Raw genomic sequence first — 18,054 nt, forward strand, 5'->3', positions numbered from 1 at the left:
GTAATTTTCTCGAGTACATGTGTGGGCATGTCTGTTGGAAGAGAAAGATAGATAGAACCAACGATCTCTAGGCTATACAGCTTTAAGTGCAAAGATACCTTGTGATTCAAAGATTGCATGACAGAAAGGTTAGGTAACACATTTTATTGTTCTCCATTTCAATGCTCCCGTCCTTGGAAAACAAAGCTTCATATCTTCATTTATCTTCACTCATCCCCCAAATTCAACTCTCCGGCCTTATTTGAGTCTCCAATCTTCTCTTTGCTCCTCTCCTATTACTTGCTACCTTCCACTCCTGAACATGCTTTGTATAGTCCCATCCAAATATCCAATACCAAAGCAGCAGCTGTTCTCTTACCGCTTCTACTAGACAACTTTAAACAAGAGCATACACGATAATCTTTAGCCAAAAGAAATCATTTACCTTCCCATGATGTCTTCCATCATGTCCAAGCAGCTCGGAGACTTTCTCCAAGAACAACAGGAACCTTTCATCTTAGAGGTTTATCTTCTTGAAAGAGGTTACAGCTCCAGCAGTATAGGAACATGTTTGAAAAGGTCAGTCAGCTCTGGTTTAAGGAGAAACAGAAAATTCATCCCAAATTGTTCAAGAATCGTGAGAGCTCTATTTAGCAGAACTCTGACTGTTACTGAGGACCAGAAAGTCAGCAATATTTCTGGAATCAGAAGTGAAGGTGTTTGTGTCTCAGAGATGGACAACATCAAACAGGAAATGGCAGATGATGATAAATTTTCCTCCGCGAGCAGTGCAACAATGTTCAACTCTTGCTCAGAGAGTGATGGAGAAGATGCACATTACGCATGGAGAAAAGATGGCTTTTGGGGAATACCAGACTACTATCAAGCCATTAAAGATGAAAATGAGGTAGATTGGGACTCAATAATCACTGAATTCTTCATATCAAAACTCAGATGAGCCATTCTTGCTACTATAAAATTTCTAAATACTTCATTGATTCAGTTTGGTTGTCCTTGAAGCTAACAGGTTACCGCAGACCGAAGGTTTAGATTGGAAAATGGCGAAGACGGCAAGCAGCTTAGCCCAGTTTCAGTTTTAGAACATACACAACCTGCTGATGGTTCACCATTTTGCAGAAGTTGGTCCTTTTACTCGAACCTTGGTTTACATACAAGTGACCTTTTCTTGAAAATCTGACGTTTTGTACATATTTTTCTATTGGAAAACAGAAGATGGTGATGCTAGAAGACACAAGCAAATTTCGACTACAGTGTGTGCATGTAAATCAGAGAAGCCATTTTGTTCTGGTTTCGGTGAATTTTGCAAGCCTGATGCATCATCTCAATACGCGAAAAACAAGAAAGCAGTGCAAAAATCAAAACTACTTCTGTTTGACTGCGTTAGAGAAGTGGTGGAGAAGCACAAAAAGTACTACCCAGAAGGCCAACAAATTCAACAAATTATGGGGCATGAGAAGCTCTGGGAGCTCATATGCCAAAACATATGGTTATGGAGCAAAGAATCAATTCATGAAACCAATACCACCCATCTACTACACCTTGATTTGTTATCTTCTGCTCAAGAATGGAGCAATTTTGAGCATCACAGGCAAGAAATAGGTATTCAGCTTGCAGATGCGATGCTAGAGGATATCAGCTATGAGGTTATCACAGACATGACAAAGAATTCATGAACGTATGTAGATCTCAGAAGGGTTGCACTCAGAATTTTGTGGTGATATGAACATTTGTACTCGAAAGCAGTTCAAATTATCCACAAGCTGTTTAGCAAATCAATTGTTAAAACATAAGATTTAACTGACGCACATACCATTTTCTAGAGCATCCATACAAAGTTAGAAGTATTTATTTTCTGGTCAATGTCTCGCTTAATCAAAACTATGGCAGACATTGATGTTTGAACCGCCAAGAAATGGGCAAATCCTCCGAAGCCAAGATCATAAAAGCTACATTTACTACTGGCAAACATTTCATTACTTTTGTGTGAAGGATGGATGCTTTTGTCCCTACCACTCGCGTTAATTTTTATTTAGGACCCGCCACAGTAATATTTCTAGCTATCCATTATAGCAGGACTGATGTCTTTTGACCTTTAGTTGTATTTTTCTTCCTGCTTTCTGTATAAACTTTTTCCGGACAGCAGATGGGTAATTTGGCGCAATTTGAATTCAAAAATTATACTCCTGAAAAATCACCGTGGAAGCTTAAAAAAAATCATGCCGCATGAGGACACACTAGGCCTCGAAAAGATTGTCAATTCTTCATAAAAAGGAAGCAAACTCGATTCAAATAAAAAAATGCTAAAAAAGTCTTTCTTCTCTGTGCCACCACTTACCATTGAGCCCTACCATTATAATCAAGTAACTACCTACTATGCCCTACCACCATATGGAGTAAAGCATACCTTTGTAAGAGATCCCATTTTCTTTTTCTTCACCTTTGCAAGAAATCCTACTATACCGAGTGCAGAAAAGAGTGCAATCCTGCAGGTCTACCCAAAAAAAAAAAAAGAGGAGTGATTCTCAGGACAATTTGCCATACAGTGGTTAATATGCAAGGCCTTCGAACCATAATCATGGATTTCTGGCGACAGTAGGGAACCAAATATCCAACCCCAGCACCACCCAGTCACCCCCCTCCCCCCACCCCCAACCCAAAAAAAAAAAAGGGAAACAAACAAGAAGAAAACAAGTAATAATTCGCTTGAAGGGGGAAAAATGAAGCAAGAGAAGACAAGGCCCAGTAAGAATGTGAATTTTCTACTCAATTACCAGGGGGAGTACCCGCGTATGGTTCGGGTTTAGTGCCTGTGTGATTAGAGAGGATTTTTCACTGGACAAATAATAATGCATTCTAAAAAAAATAATCATCAAATATGACAGAATTAATAATAGTACATTCTAATTACAGCACGTGTACACTTTGCTTTATCAATACTTTTACAATTTTACCATTCTCAAAAAAACCTCTACAATATCAAAAATCACCCAAAAGCAGATATAAGTTGTTTCAAACAAAGGATTATCTCTAACAGCTAGTTATAGCAACATGTTAATTACACAATGTATTAATATGTCTTTGTGTTAATTGCACAACAAAAAGCCACACTTCAATTAAACGTGTCTATAACACCATTTCAGTAATTATACTAACACATAAGCTTGTATGAGTTGTATTCGATACAAAAATGGGTTGCAAAATAATTTCATATTTCAAAAATACCCCAATGCCTCCATAAATCAAAGCTTTAAATGTACCAAAATGAGGGCATTTTGATAAATATATCTAAACACATGCTACCCTCAATTGTACCAAAAGTTTTAAAAAAACTACACAACATTTCACATTTCCAAAAACCCTCTATCCAAGCGATTGAAATTCAAACCCCATTTGACCACAAATCATTCTTATATAGTACAAGGAAATGCACAACAGATTTGTCATCAAACTAATTGCAATGACAAAGCGTCTTTAAAATTTATGAATAGACTTTGTTTCATATTTTGAAATCGTACACCGTTTTTCCGTCTGCAGCCCTAGTCAACCAAATAACAGCAAAATACACAGTAAAACTGGGAAAGAATACACATCACACGCTGTCATGACACTGCTCGATCTTCAAGAACACACACTAACTCCTAAATTGCCTGATTAAATTACTTGATCAACACAGACGTCCTTTCAGCATCTTAAGCGGGTATAGAGGTAGAAGAATAGTGCCCCATTTTCTTAAAAAACAGCTAGGTCTGATATGTTAATCTTATATTATTCCATTTCCACATCTTCACCAAGCTCACCATCTTCAAGCTCCTCATGCCCACCACCTCGACGAGATCCATCCCTATGATCTTTTCTGTGTCTTTTATGCCTTGTTTCACAATCAGATTCAGGTGAATGCCCATGCTGCCAATGAACAAAAGAAAATCATAAAACAGATAGAAGTTGCTACCATAAGCTATATAATCATAACATGCTTAAAACAATTATAGCCTGGATAACAGAAAAAGATACCTTCCTTGACTTTTTACGGTCACCGCTATGCCGACGAGACTTCTTAGTCTCCTCTTTCTCATCCTTCTCAGAACTTGCATCATCAGTTACACTGTGGTGCCTCTTTCGATGTTTCTTGTCTCTGTCTTTTTCCCTTTTCTTCTCTTCTTTGAGTCCATGATCATCAATGACATCTGCATTTGCAGTATCTACTTCGTCTTTCTTCGATCTTTCTTTCCCTTTTTCTTTTTCTCTTTCACGTTCCCTTTCTCTCTCTTTCTCTTTGTCTTTTTCTTTTTCTTTCTCCCTTCTCTCTTTATCCTTCTTCTTCTCTTTTTCTTCTCTTTCTCTCTCTTTTCTAGCCTATGTCAAAAACAATTAATGAAAGGAAAAGAGGAAAGTAACAATCTCAGCTTTTAGCATAAAAGAAAAAGCTCCTTCAAAATATTGACCAGCAAAATCTTCAATCAAGATAAAGGTAACACCATAAACTAACAATCATAGGCACAATATTTTGGGAAAACTCATCAGCCACAAACAAATAGTAAGGACTTTTCGAAGGGGAAAAAAAAGTAAATATGCACATTGCCGTTTGTTATCAGGGTAGACACACCAAAACAGTCAATGAAAGAGCTGGTTCAGTCAACTTGCACATTCAAATTGTCAGACCATGTTTTCTAATAAAAGGCATCAGCAAAACTATGCATATAACATAACATCTTTTCACAAGTGTTGGCTCTAGAAACCGTACAAAAAGGCATTCCATTTTTGGTGATATGTATACAAATTTCATCAGGGGCACTTTCTTGCTGGTATCAAATCCAATTTTAGATTTAATGCATTCAGTCAAACATTCCAACTTATTTTGATTCGTTTGTGCATATATTTTAAGCAGAGAGAATTGAAACAACTCCATCAACGAAGTTGCCTAATATAAGTTGCAAAGAAAAGATGTAATGTTTTGAAAGTACACTTGCAATATTGCACAGAAACACGATGCACTTGAAATTAATTCTGACAAAATAAAGAGATATGCATGTAGATGAGGAAAGAGGAGAAAAAAGAGATGACATGTAGATGATTCAAAATGATAAAAAGAAGGGTTGGGAAATGATTAAAAGAAAAAGTCGGAAATTGATTAATATGGAAAAATTGTTCAAAATATCCCTCACACTTTGCCAAATGAGTTTTTCGTGCTTCACTTTTAAAATGTTAATTTTACATCCCTTACAAATTCAAGTTAGCAAAATTTGGTTCCAAGTTTTTGACTACTTTTTAGCCTAAAATCTCCACACGACCCACATGCTGTCATTTTTTATGTACCAGAAAGTCAGATCTCAAATTTTTAGTAGCAAAAATGAATATAAGTTGGGTCAGATCCCACTTTTTTGGCCAAAAAAATGAATATGGTTCAGGTTAGATCCTACTGTTTTAGAGGCAAAAATGAATATGAATTGGGTATTTGTTAACTACAAATAAGATATACCCATTTTGCCCCCAGAAAAATGACCATGTCTGGGTGACGTGATGGATTCAGGGTAACAAGTGGTCAAAAACCTATACCAAATTTTATTGACTTAATTTTGTTAGGGATTTAAAGTTACTATTTTAAAAGTGAAGGATGAAAAAATTCATTTGACGAAATGTGAAGGAACATTTTGAATGATTTTCCGATTAATATCAAAGCCCAAAGATATCTAATCTATGCAACTAGAATACTAGACCGCATTTACTTGTAAAAACAATGATGCTCGAAATTCTTCAAAGTTCAATATCTTGTTTCAGGTGACAAAATAATGATGAAACTTAATAGCACAGTACTGTTGCTGGATGGATAACACACAAAAGTACTACAGGAGAATTATTTCACCTTTTCCTCCTCTCGCTTGCGTTCCTTTTCCTTTGCCTTCTCCTGCAAGCGTGCAATATATTCTTCAAAGATTTCCTTGCAAGAATTCTCCTCTCCAATGGATCTAGTAAAAGTTTAATTAGAAAAAGTACTATGAGAAGTCCAGCAAATTGAAGTGAATAACATTTCCAAGCTTGCACTTCATACATAATTGACGAAAAATTTACCTATATTCTGAGCTGTCTTCAAGCAATTCTTTTGATTCCTCCCAGTTAGATGTTGCAGTTATTTCCTAGGAGATGGTAGACCAAATGTCTATTAAAAGAGTTCATATACATGCTATGTGACAACAACATGAGTATGAACTCCCCCTATAAAAAATTACACATACCTTAATGGTGCTCAGCAAATCGCTGAAGTCTTTAGCAAGACGCTGACGCTTTTTAGCTTCTTTCTCCTCCTTTTCTTTGGCTCTCTCTAGTAGATCCTCGAAAACAAGCTGCAAAGAACTGACTAGTAAGCGCAAAGGCAAATGGTGGGCCGTACTATGACACAAGCACCAATAAAATAACTTGAATTTCAGCTAGAAACGCATTGCAACTGATTGGAAAACAGAGTCACCAGGAAGGTTAGAGATGCTAATTTAACCCCCACTCATGCCTCATCGGACCAGTTCTGTCCAAAGTGGACAGCCTTCAAGTGTTATTAGACAAAATTTCAATAACATGCTTGATAAAGCCCTGTTTTAGTATTACTTTTTCTCAAACACATGGTTCTGTTCATATAAAAGATGATAAGCCACTAAAATATTGAATCAAAGAGAACAAATAGAAATTCATTGACACAAAATCAAGGGAAGGGAAAAAATGTCAAAGTAACATTATCCTTTCACAGCACTTGAGCAGATTTCAAAGGTCACAAGCTAGGTTCAAGTCATCACTGCCAAAAACAATTCCAGAAGGGGAAAATGATTGACCCAAAAAGAAATATATCTGATACTGTAAGTTGATCAATGTAAACCAGACATCAGAAAGAAAAACATAAATAAGATAGCTAGTGAGAAAGCATTCATGCTTAGCACATATTTTCCCAACTGTATTGCAAGTTGTTTTGTGCTTATAGGAGATGCATGTCCAGACACAAAACAAAACCAACCTTCTTGTGGAGAACAAAACAAGGAGTCTAGACATATGGATCTCCACATGCCTCTCCCAGATATAGGCTCAGGTACAAGAGCACAGCATGAAACTAATGCATTATCTAGGTACATATTACCCCAAAATAAGATAAAAAGAAATACAGGGAAAAAAAAACATTTGCGACAGCAAGCAAAGAATAACTTAAAAATCCTAGTTTTCAATGTTCATACCTGTAAATTAATATCTGATACCTCTGAGCTGATGCTCTCCTTAATAGCAGCCTTAAAGTCTTCCAATGTCCACATTGGCAAAACAGAGATCTGAATTCATACACAAGGAAATATTTAAAAACTATGCAGATCAGAATACTCATTGGATAGATAACTAAACAGCCTAGATAACTTTACCTTTTCCAGCTTCACTGCATCTTTTATCCGTGTCTTGTCATCATGATACTGAAGAAAAAGAGAAGGAAAAATGTAAAGAGAATCAGCTTCCTGCTGATAAATATTAGAGATTTTGAATCTCAAATACTTATCATAAAGTTCAACATTAATAAACCAGAAGTATATGGCTTGTATGGCTGTAGCTATCCATATCAATGCATGTGCCCATGAACTATATGAATGCTTTTCCAAGCTTTGATAAGAGGATTCCCTATTAATCTACTTACAGAAAGAAAATTGTAGCCGTTGAATGACAAGTTTCGCAACGAAGGATGTCAAAGTGCCTCATGTACAATCCGTAATACCACGTAGCTAACTTATAGTAGTTTCTTGACTTCCCTTCTTTGTATATTCACTTCTATTGATCATCAATGAAAAACTCATACGAGAGGTAACTTATGGTAATTAATAGCTCAGGAAGTGCAAAATTAAGCACAAAGCAAACAGAAGAGCCAGTTTAATGCTTTTCATCGTCTAAAGTTAGTGACCATCATACCAAAAAGTGCCAGTAAGGCACATGAAAGCTCACAAGGCAAACAAGCAAGCTTCTTGAATTTGTTCCTCTTTTTCAGCTTTCCTTTCCATAAAACCAACGTACCTTTTTTTTGTCTTATCTATGGCATTGAATAGTTTGATTAGGATAACTGATTATAACTACCATAAACCCTCAACATCTATTGACTTCATTGATTTAGTTGCTTGGGAGCTTAATTTTCTATGCATTTTAGAGTGCTAAACAGCTTCAACCTTGATATTTAAGTTTGTATTACTTCACTTTATATGAGTATACAACATGTACTTTTCACGTTCAATCCACTAATCTGCAGAGTTTTTATTCTAGAATCTGTCTCTTTTCTTATCTTCAATGTTTACTTGTATCATTGTTAATAACTGTAGACTATATATTAAAAAAAATCATGTAACATTGAGCTTCACTTCAATGAAGTGTGTGCTTTGCGCTTAAGTGCACAGAAGGGCCTCTTCTGCTTTGCACTCTGTACATTTAACTAGATTATGATCAATGCATGAGACTTCTCCAACGCTTCGAAGAACACCTAAACATTTTGCCTCCAATCAACACATGTACGACAGACTGCTTTTTGCATTGGAGTATCTAGAAAGGTATAAGGATAATGCAAATATCTCTTCAGAATCAAAGTAAAGAGCAGGCTCAACTGTCTCCCAACATGCCCCATAATAGAAGCAACAAGGAAAACATTGACTAGAACCAAAATAGTGGTAGCAAAATCTTTAGTTTGCAAATAGGTATAGCTGCCATTGGGTGCATAATACAGACAGGAATGGAAATTTTTTACCTGAAATCTTACTCTTATATGTACAAAATTAACTATAATAGGAACAAAGCTATGCATAATAAAAAGTACTAATGGGAACAGAGATGAAGGATAATGGGAACAAGTACTAATTCTCTACAGTGATCACCATAAAAGGTACCTGGTTTTCCAATTCTTCCAAAACATCCTCGAACAAATCCATTGGTGTAGATCCAGAAGTGCTCAATGCAACAGCCTGATAAGCCTCAGTATCTTTGACCTACCAAGCAAAACACAGAAAGAAAAACTAAGTGGATCAGATTATTCCAGAGACACCATCTTCTTAGCTAACCAAAACCTCTGATATCTACTTAGTCCAAAATCGAGGAGACTCATACCTTCTGACAGTAATCACGCCAAAGAGTTTTAGCATTCAAAATGCCGGCAGCAATATGTTCTTCCATCAACTTGCGAAAAGCATCTCGATTTTTGCGCTCAGCCCGTCTCAATTGTTCCTTAAAATTATGTTAAAAAAGAGACAGAATCAATTAGTACCTTAATCTGGATGGACAAATGTCAAGAAAGTAATTCAATAGCAGACCTTTTCTTTCTTTTTCTGCTCCTCCTCCTCCCTCTCCAAATCTCGGATGTATTCCTGCCATAAATACCAAAATCAGCACCAATACAAGAAACCATTCTCACAGTTCAAGAAAACAATATTACCTGGAAGATCTCCAAACGATCAATCTTGTCAAGGCGTGAACATCTTTCATCGTCTTCCAAGAGATCTTGAACTTTCCTCCACTGGCTATCTACCTGCAGTCATCAAAGGAATGGGAGATATTGGACAAGGATAAACAAGATTAAAGGGCGGGTTTGGCGATTTTTTTTTGTGGTTTTTTTTGGGGGGGAGGGGGGGAATGGATGATACATGGATTCCAACAATAAGAAAGCTAAAATAAAAATAAATACCTTAATAAAGCCACAAGTTTCCAGAAATTGCCTATACTCTGACCTATTCCGGCGATGCTCCTCCTGTGCCTTAACTCTTTCCTGCATTCATGCACACCATTACTTATCGCATTGAAGTTAAGAAAGAATGCACACAGGATGTGCGAAATCCAAGAAACTATATAAATAAGTCTATAACACTGCAATTCATAACTGCTGAACAAATACTACTGGTGCTCATCACAAGTCTAAGTGAAACTGAATATTTACCAGCTTTCAAACTAGTCTGCAGAACAACTTTCTTAGTTTTTTCTTTTTTGGTCCCATTCAAGAAAGCAAGGTTCTAGTCAATAGAACTTGTTATTGCATGATACTACTAGTAAAGTATATCTAAAGCAACACAACAACAATAATTTTTTATACAAATAAGAAATACCATAGTATTTTTTTTTTGTCAGAAATACCATAGTATATTAGACTTTGATAAGTAATAGATAAACTAAAAGCATGGCTGGCCAAACAAGTAAATATTCATTCTTCATATATAAGCACAAGCAGAGACTGGATACCTTTTTCTGAAGATCCACCAGGTAACTTCTAAAAAGATCCTCACGATCTGATTCTTTTTCCACAGCTTTGAAACGTTCATCATCTTCTAACATCGTTACTGCTTTGCTGCTCAGTAGGAAAGAGTTTATAAGAAAAATATGATCTTGTCATCTATGATTGATAGAAAACAAGATGTGATCGATTGAACAAGAGAAGAGAACAAATATAAACCTCCATCTTGTCAATGATGTAAGCTCCCTGCACTCCTGACACAATATTCACAGAGTGAAAGTCACCATTCAAATCAGTAAAACTTTCAACAACATAAGCAATAACATCAATACAAATCACCAAGAATTTAAACTGAATAATAGATGAAACTATGCATGAGCTGCATGACTACATAGAATTCCCACCCTAGTCTAGCTTTAGCAATTATGATTGGGAAATGAAAACTTTTAAGTTAACAATGCCATGGTAAACATGCACAATGGAAGATTGCTATTCAATAAAACTCTGATACGTATACAAAAAGGCTCATGAATTTGATAATAAACAGTTTCAACTCACGCTACGGCCAAAAAAAAAAAGAGCTTAAAAGTTTATTTCCACGTACAACTTGTTAATAGTAGAAAAAAACCAACTTAAGAATTGATAATGAGAAAATGACCGACAAGAAGCAACTTACTTCCAACATCTTCGTAAATTCTTCTTTTGCTTTTCTTTGCCTCAAACGTCTCTCCTCTGCCTCTATCTTTTTCCTTTGCATCAAGTACTGTTAATGATGTACAATAAAGATGAAAGAATCAGAAGCAAAAACAAGAGCAATTAAACTACAGAATACTAAGGGAGAAAACCCTTCTGGCAGCAACATATAATTACCTCATTGAATGCCTGTTTCCTCTCACCAAGTGTTTTTAGGGCACCATATCTTTTGTCATTAATAATAACCCGCATAGCCTGAGATGCAAGTCAAAGTTCAGCAAAAGCAGTTAAAGCAACCTCTGTTCTGCAGCCCTGACACCTCTTTAGGCATATACAAAATCATGGTTACAAGAAATAGGTAGGGAATCGGCATGAGAGGTGCAGAGGAGAGGAGAATAAATGAATAGAGGAAAAATAAGATGCAAAAAATTAGAGTCAATTCTGGGGTTTAAGACAAAAAGATTCAATTGCCACAGCTGAAACCAATTTTCTGACTATTGCATGGGATGATTAAAAATCTGGCGAGGTTGGAAGTGTCGCTGGGTTTTCTAATCATGAATATACATAGAGATGAGACATAGAAATAGGGAGGACAAGGTATCATTGAACCAGATTAAATAATATTCCCAATTTGCTAAACTGATCGTGTGGTTTTAAGTTATACTTTCTTCTATCCCAGATGAAGAATACTTTGAAACATCGCATAAGTATGTAATGATATCAAAATTTTGAATCTTAGAAAACATCTTCTCAATTTTACCACTTCCTTTACGAATTATTAAGATCAAATGCAAAGATAGCCATTCCCATGTCCATGCTGCTAGACGGTAGCCAAAAAAAAAGTTGAGGATACCTGCTCCCAAGTCCAATCTGCCTCAACATTTGCAGACTCTAGTAATGCTTTAAAAGCATTTTTTGCCTCCTAAACAAAAATGTAAAAAGGTCAACAAATACAGCACTCTATTTTTATCGAAGCCCAACTGTCCAAGAAAAGTATGAAAAGATCATTTACTAAATATGCACCTGTTTATTGGTGAAAACTAAAGGTTCATCGTCCATTGGCTTTTCTTCTGAGGTTGTCACATTAACTTTTCCTGCGACAGCCATGCCCTTCTTTGCCTCCTTAAAGCCACATAAAATTAAACTCCATATAAACAAATCTTGGCGACTTCAAACCATTAATTTTTTGGTAGATATTTATAAGGGTGCCTAATTGAGCATGAGAAACCTCTATGTTCAAGGACAACTACCCTTTCCGCTAATTAAAAGAGACAAACACAACTTCAAAGATTATATTTCAGCTCCCAAGCACAATCACACTCAGATGTCATAAACAGATAAGAGTTGAACAGTCAAACTTCAGATGAAACATGAAAAACAACACATACCTCAATATCCTGAGAAGAAGCTTCACCAGTAGAACCTTCAGAAATGTGTGAAGAATTATTCTCCACATTATGCATTCCCAAGCTTCCTGTTGTAGGAGCAGGTGAAGCGGATGTTTCACCTAGAGAGGGCACACTAACCATACTTGTTACAGCAGGTTGTACTGTTGGAACTGCTGGTGATCCAAAAACGGCCACAGTGGGAGAATTAACAACAGCAGCCACAGGAGTTACCGCAATTGGGCTAGAAGCTATGGCAGATACTGTTGAAGAAGTGGAGCTAACTGAAGTAACAAGAGGTGGTTGTCCAACGGAGGTGCTAGTTGGAGCAGTAGGCACACCCATTTCTAAATGAGATCCAAAGGAAGCTGCCTTTTCAGCTTGTTCACGGGCCCGCTGGCGGCATTTGCTCAAGTATTAGTCCAGATAATAGTTGTAGGCAAAGCATTATACAACACTAATGGAATACAGAAGAAACCTTTAGCTCCTCAGGCATTGTCCATTTTGATTCCTTTGTTTCCTTATTGTAGTAATACCTGAAAAGATTAGAAACTAGTTAAATAGACAAACACAAAATAACCTGTAAAAACACCCCCAAACAGGGAGATATTGTTTAATAACAACTGTAGTTAGTGCTCACTTTCTACCCTCAGGAGTGGTAAATTCTTTCCAAACTGTCGATGCATCAGCTCTCTGTCAAACAAGAAATTCACAAATAATAAGTAAATCACATCCTCCAGAAAGAAAAGAAAAAAGCAATACAAAGAATTCAGTAGAAACAATGAAAACGAAACTAGACATTTCTAAAAGAGAAATGGATGTGATTCCAAAGGAAAGAAATCAGACCAAGAAATAACAGAAAAGTAAACTATAAACGTGGAGAAATTAAAACATTCATCACCAGCAACAAATGTGTTAAATACGATAGCAGATCCACATTAGAAAAAGCCATGATAAGTCAGAGATAAACATACAGCCTTCACGCGAGCTGCCAAAGGCTGCAATCAACTGTTTAAGCATGTGCCAAAAAAATGCTAAAGATGATCATTGGTTAGAGAAATTATGCCAGAAAGTGCTGGTAGCATACCACTACTACCAATCCAAAAAGTTTCAGAGAAAAATGAAGAAACATTGTACAAGACAGGAATCTACATTAAGCTGTAAAAGACATTCACAGCAATCATGTACAACAAACTTGGCATATTGCTAAATCACTGGAACAGCACTAGTAAGCATAGCTGCCTTGTAATTTTTACCATCAGAGTAAAAATTAACAGTTGCGAATATAAGTAGCAGAATTTGTACCTGAAACCTTTGAAAGAACATAGAGATCAGGCAAGTCATGTGCCAGAAGCTAATGCATTAGATGGATGAAACAATATTAAAAGCAAATGAGTGCAGAAGATAGCTGAAGAAGAAGAAGAAGAAGACTAATCATTCATAGCATCACATAACTTGATATGCAAACACACCAAGCAAATCTTAAATAGCTGGACAAACCAAAAAACAGCACAAGAAATTCTAGACTGCAAGGATTACTACATAATAACTCTAAAAACTCATTGACTACTTAAGGACACCTACACCCTAAAGACGAATTTATACAAAAAAGTCATGTGAGTAGAATGCAAGCCAATATTGACATAAGTAGCAGGGAAAAAGAAGATCAAATAAAACCACAAATGCAAATGAACAAGATTATTTCAGACGTGAAATGCACAGTACCACTCAGCCTCCCACAGGACTATAAAAAAACCAAACATTGCTGCTACAATTAGACCATAAAAGCATTCCATTAACCAAATACTACAAAAGAATCCCTACATTACAAAATGTGAATAGCAAATTGTTGCCTGCCTTGAGAAAGTGAAACCGCCTTCAAAGTAGCACTAAGAGCAGCCGTTTTATTCCCTTGGCTTGCCATGACATCTACAAACCAGTGGAAGACCATGCAAAGAAAAGGAGAACAGGAATAAAACAATTTGGAACAATTAAGTGCTGCTTAATTGTGAACGTCCAATTTGCACAAAACTCAATATCATACCCCAAGCATGCTTCGGTTTGCACAGAGGTAAAACTATTCTTCCGAAGAAAAGCAGTTAGATTATTGACTCACCTCTATGGGTGTCATCAGTTCTAGAGGCTTCTCCCAGCTAGATTGTTGTGTGACCTTGTTGTAGTAATATCTGGGTACAATCACCAAAAAAGAAAATCAACTTGAGAGTCCCAGAATAAGATCTCAAAAAATTATTTAAAAAGTTAAAAACCAGAGGATCTTACACGAGCAAAACCCTAGTCCAAATTAAAAAATGAACCTTTAAAAATTATAACCAGAAAGAGTCTAAAAGCACCTCCCAAGAACAAAAAAGCTCCTAACAAAGTAACTAACCTTCTTCCATTAGCAGCCTCAAACTCCTGCCAGTTTGATGGAGTCTGTTAAACAGAAATGAGAGTGTTAAAAACCTGAAGTCCATAATTAAACAAATACACAATGAAGAACACCCTGACTGAATCAATACCAGTGGATCAGTAGGCAGACAAAAACATATTATTTTTAGCATGATTTTTTCCTCAGTTCGAAATATACCAAGTTATGCATTTCTTCAGAAAAGCATTTGCATTTTCTTTCTGCATCTAAATGCTAATATCAAAAACCAGGCTAAGAAAAAACATAAGAACCTTCAAGATCCACAATTTCACTGTGCCATATTGGCATCATTTAACTACATAATGGCCAATAACAAAAATGAAATCGGGAAACTGTTTTAACTAAAGCCTTCAGGGAAATATCTAGATTTCCAACTTCAATTCCCCAGATATATAAGAAACTTGTAAAAAAAATGTAAAAACCCATCTCATACAAATCATTCCACAAACACCAAATAATACAAGACAACTCATAGGAACTTGAACTTTCTGAAAGTGCACAGACAAATCAGAAACATTTACTGTTGGGCACAAATAAATACCAACAACCTCAAGATCTCAAGTCTGACAAATAATTTTAAAAATTCATAAATATTGAAAAAAAAGGCAGAAAAAGTTTATGTATTGCAACAAAAGGACTTCAAAGGGATAAAAGAAGACCTCAAAAGAATGCTTGTCTAAATGCCGGCAGAAAAGGACACATTCCGCATAGAGAGGAAAATATGTAACAGCATGTGAACCAATACTGACAATCCAACACTAGGGAGTCTTTCAAGCAATTTTCTGTTTGAGACAGGGTAATTGGATACAAGTAAAGGACAATGAGAACTAACTGAGATCGCGGCAGAGGGTTGCTGAGTTGCGTGCTGCAAATGTGTACCAGTAGGAGCACCTTGACTTCCAGGCTGCAGCCACGGTCCAGGTGCATGAGTTTGATGTTGGGATGGAATATTCATGCCATTTTGTGTCTGACCAAAAGAAGACGGTGCAAACTAAAAGAGCAGCAAAATCAATAACAAGAAGCAAGAGTTTGGAATGCAGATAAGAATGCCACTGTCATTTCTTACAGTATAAGATGATGAGAATTGAACTGCTGGGCCACCTACACCGTGCAGATGATTATTCAAGGTGGATCCTGTTTGCTGAGGCTGCTGCGCTCCGGAAGTAATAGGCATATTTTGTTGAATTAATGGATTATGAATTGGCTGAGATGAAGGTGCAGCAGTACCAAGCTGAGAAGGAAACTGCTGCATTGGTTGGGAATACTGCAGAGGCTGAGTTTGTCCATGTGGCAGTCCGACATTCTGCACTTGACCAACAGGGCGAAATTGCTGAGCAGTTGATATAGGAGGAAACAGTTGGCCTTGCTGTCCAGGCATGGCAGGACGGAACTATTACCCCCAAAAAAAAATGTTCATCACCATCTATGTATCCAACTCATAAAAAAAATAAAATAATTAGCATAAAACAGAGAATAAGTTGGTAATATACTTGCATAGGGAAAGGAACGCCATAATTTGGAGGTGCCACTGATCCCACTGCAGGAGGCCGAAGAGGCTATAAGGTATAAAACAAACAAGATCAAGTCAAAAATTACAATAAAATAACACAGTATCAATACCATTTGAGCACTTCTCAAGGAACAACATAATCACATGGTAAAGCAGCAATACTAAAGGTTCTTCCTAAACAAAATCATCATCAAAACATAAACAATCATCATTCTTCATCTCATAAACAATACAATCACGCATTTGCTTTTACATTCAACCCAGGTTTTCCAATTTCAACGTTTCTAGCTAATTAAGACAAAATAACCATTGAACGGTAACTCATTAACAAATGCTAATACAACCTTAAAATTTTACGGACAGAAACAAATTAGTCTTTCAATTTTTCTCGGAAGTACATGTGTTCGTGTACCTGTGCACCGGATGACTGGGGAGGATTATTGGCCATGACTGCGCATCAACAACCCTAACCCAAAGCAGCTGCGATAATAATAATAATCACTCATGAAATAATCAATCATCAACAATTTTCCAATATAATTCGCACAAAAACACTAACAAATTGTAGTATTCAAAAGCACATACATAAATTATAGTATGATAATAAACTGAAATGAATTAGAAACTACCGATTAAAACGTATAACCGAACCCAAAACCTGAAATTAAAGATATAAGAAAGAGATGCATTACCTGAAGATGGAAAATAGAAAAATAATAGTAGAAAATTGAGCCGAGACTTTAATGCTGCAAAAATTATATAAACCCTAAATATTGAGCAGCGCCGGGTCGATTTCTCAGATTCGGGCTTGGCGCGAGGATGGATGGTGCACAAATGCTGATATTTGGAGCTTGGACTGGACTAGTGTAAAATGGTAATTATGGGCTTTCCTGCATTTTTGTTTTCAAAAGGTTCTTTTTATTGTGCTTGTAAAAATGGCTGAAAGTTAAAACTGGATATGGGCCGAAATTGGCTACTGTGAGGCCCAGGATAGTAGACCTCTTATTTTCCATTTGCAATCTGTTTTCTTTTGTTCATCTTTGACTATTACTTAGAACTTTTAGGGTCTGTTTGTACGGTGAGTTTTTTAGATGTTTGCATAAAATTTTACTCTAATTTACGGTAGAAATTATAGAAAAACTTCTATATATTTGAGGGTTGGGAAAAAATTTTCTTTTTTTTTTCTTTTCCTTCCTTTTCCTTTTCCATTTTCTTTCTTTTTCTTTTTCCTTTTCTTTTTCCTTTCTTCTTCCTCTCTCCCTATTACCACCATCCAACTCCCAGCACTCCCACCTCCCTTCCCACATCCTTCCCCTCTCTTTTTATTCCCACCGTTCTCTCTCTCCACTCCCCCTTCATTGGACCCCCTTCCCTTCTCTTAACAAGCACGCCAACTAGAAACGGGAGAGGAAGTGGGCAATGGGATGCGTGGAAGGGAGAGGAGGAAAGAAGAAGGGAGAAAAGGAGTGAGGAGAAAGAAAGTGGAGGAGGAAGGAAAAGAAAGGAGATGGAAAGAGGGAAACACACGCAGCTAGAAACAAAGAAAGGAGGGAGGGGGAGGCGGGCTGCAGGGGAGGGATGGGAGGAAAGAGGAGAGAAAAAAAAAAAGGAGGGGAGAAGGGGGTGAGCCAAAAAGAAAGAGAAAAAAAAGAATGGTGGCTGTAAGCGATAATGGGCGTTGACAGTGGTGGTTGATGGCTGATAGTGGTGTGTGAAAGAAAAGAGGGGACGAGAATTTATTTTATTTTATTTTATTTTTTATTTTAGTATATTTGAGTGTGCTTTTGAAGTTATTTTTGGAGATACTGTAGTAGATTAAATACAAAAA

At 36.6% G+C, this 18,054-nt stretch overlaps 2 protein-coding genes across 3 annotated transcripts; one reads left to right on the top strand and one right to left on the bottom strand.

Moving 5' to 3' along the window:
* LOC113749471 lies at positions 1 to 1,801 on the top strand. Its single transcript, XM_027293222.1, has 3 exons — positions 1 to 886; positions 1,007 to 1,118; positions 1,210 to 1,801. Exons 1-3 carry the CDS (start codon positions 431 to 433, stop codon positions 1,671 to 1,673), a joined length of 1,032 nt encoding a protein of 343 aa, XP_027149023.1. The 5' UTR covers positions 1 to 430; the 3' UTR covers positions 1,674 to 1,801.
* A 1,648-nt stretch (positions 1,802 to 3,449) lies between these two features.
* Positions 3,450 to 17,043, bottom strand: LOC113749320 (pre-mRNA-processing protein 40A). 2 transcript variants are annotated; one of them, XM_027293011.1, is made up of 28 exons: positions 16,919 to 17,043; positions 16,639 to 16,706; positions 16,207 to 16,272; positions 15,783 to 16,106; positions 15,549 to 15,683; positions 14,678 to 14,721; positions 14,405 to 14,474; positions 12,929 to 12,981; positions 12,767 to 12,824; positions 12,292 to 12,684; positions 11,927 to 12,025; positions 11,757 to 11,825; positions 11,081 to 11,158; positions 10,887 to 10,973; positions 10,430 to 10,464; positions 10,219 to 10,324; positions 9,671 to 9,751; positions 9,422 to 9,514; positions 9,300 to 9,353; positions 9,097 to 9,213; positions 8,880 to 8,978; positions 7,386 to 7,433; positions 7,209 to 7,298; positions 6,231 to 6,338; positions 6,067 to 6,131; positions 5,861 to 5,963; positions 4,012 to 4,353; positions 3,450 to 3,903 (listed from the first exon to the last, which is right to left on the bottom strand). In XM_027293011.1, the coding sequence occupies exons 2-28, from the start codon at positions 16,672 to 16,674 to the stop codon at positions 3,766 to 3,768; spliced, it is 2,991 nt and encodes a 996-aa protein (XP_027148812.1). In that variant the 5' UTR covers positions 16,675 to 16,706; positions 16,919 to 17,043; the 3' UTR covers positions 3,450 to 3,765. The 2 variants fall into 2 exon arrangements, with proteins under 2 accessions (XP_027148812.1, XP_027148809.1); XM_027293008.1 differs by having other exon boundaries at positions 15,549 to 15,707.
* Between the last annotated feature and the right edge of the window lie 1,011 nt (positions 17,044 to 18,054).

The sequence above is a fragment of the Coffea eugenioides genome, chromosome 10 (genome assembly GCF_003713205.1).
Source record: "Coffea eugenioides isolate CCC68of chromosome 10, Ceug_1.0, whole genome shotgun sequence".
Lineage (NCBI taxonomy): Eukaryota > Viridiplantae > Streptophyta > Magnoliopsida > Gentianales > Rubiaceae > Coffea > Coffea eugenioides.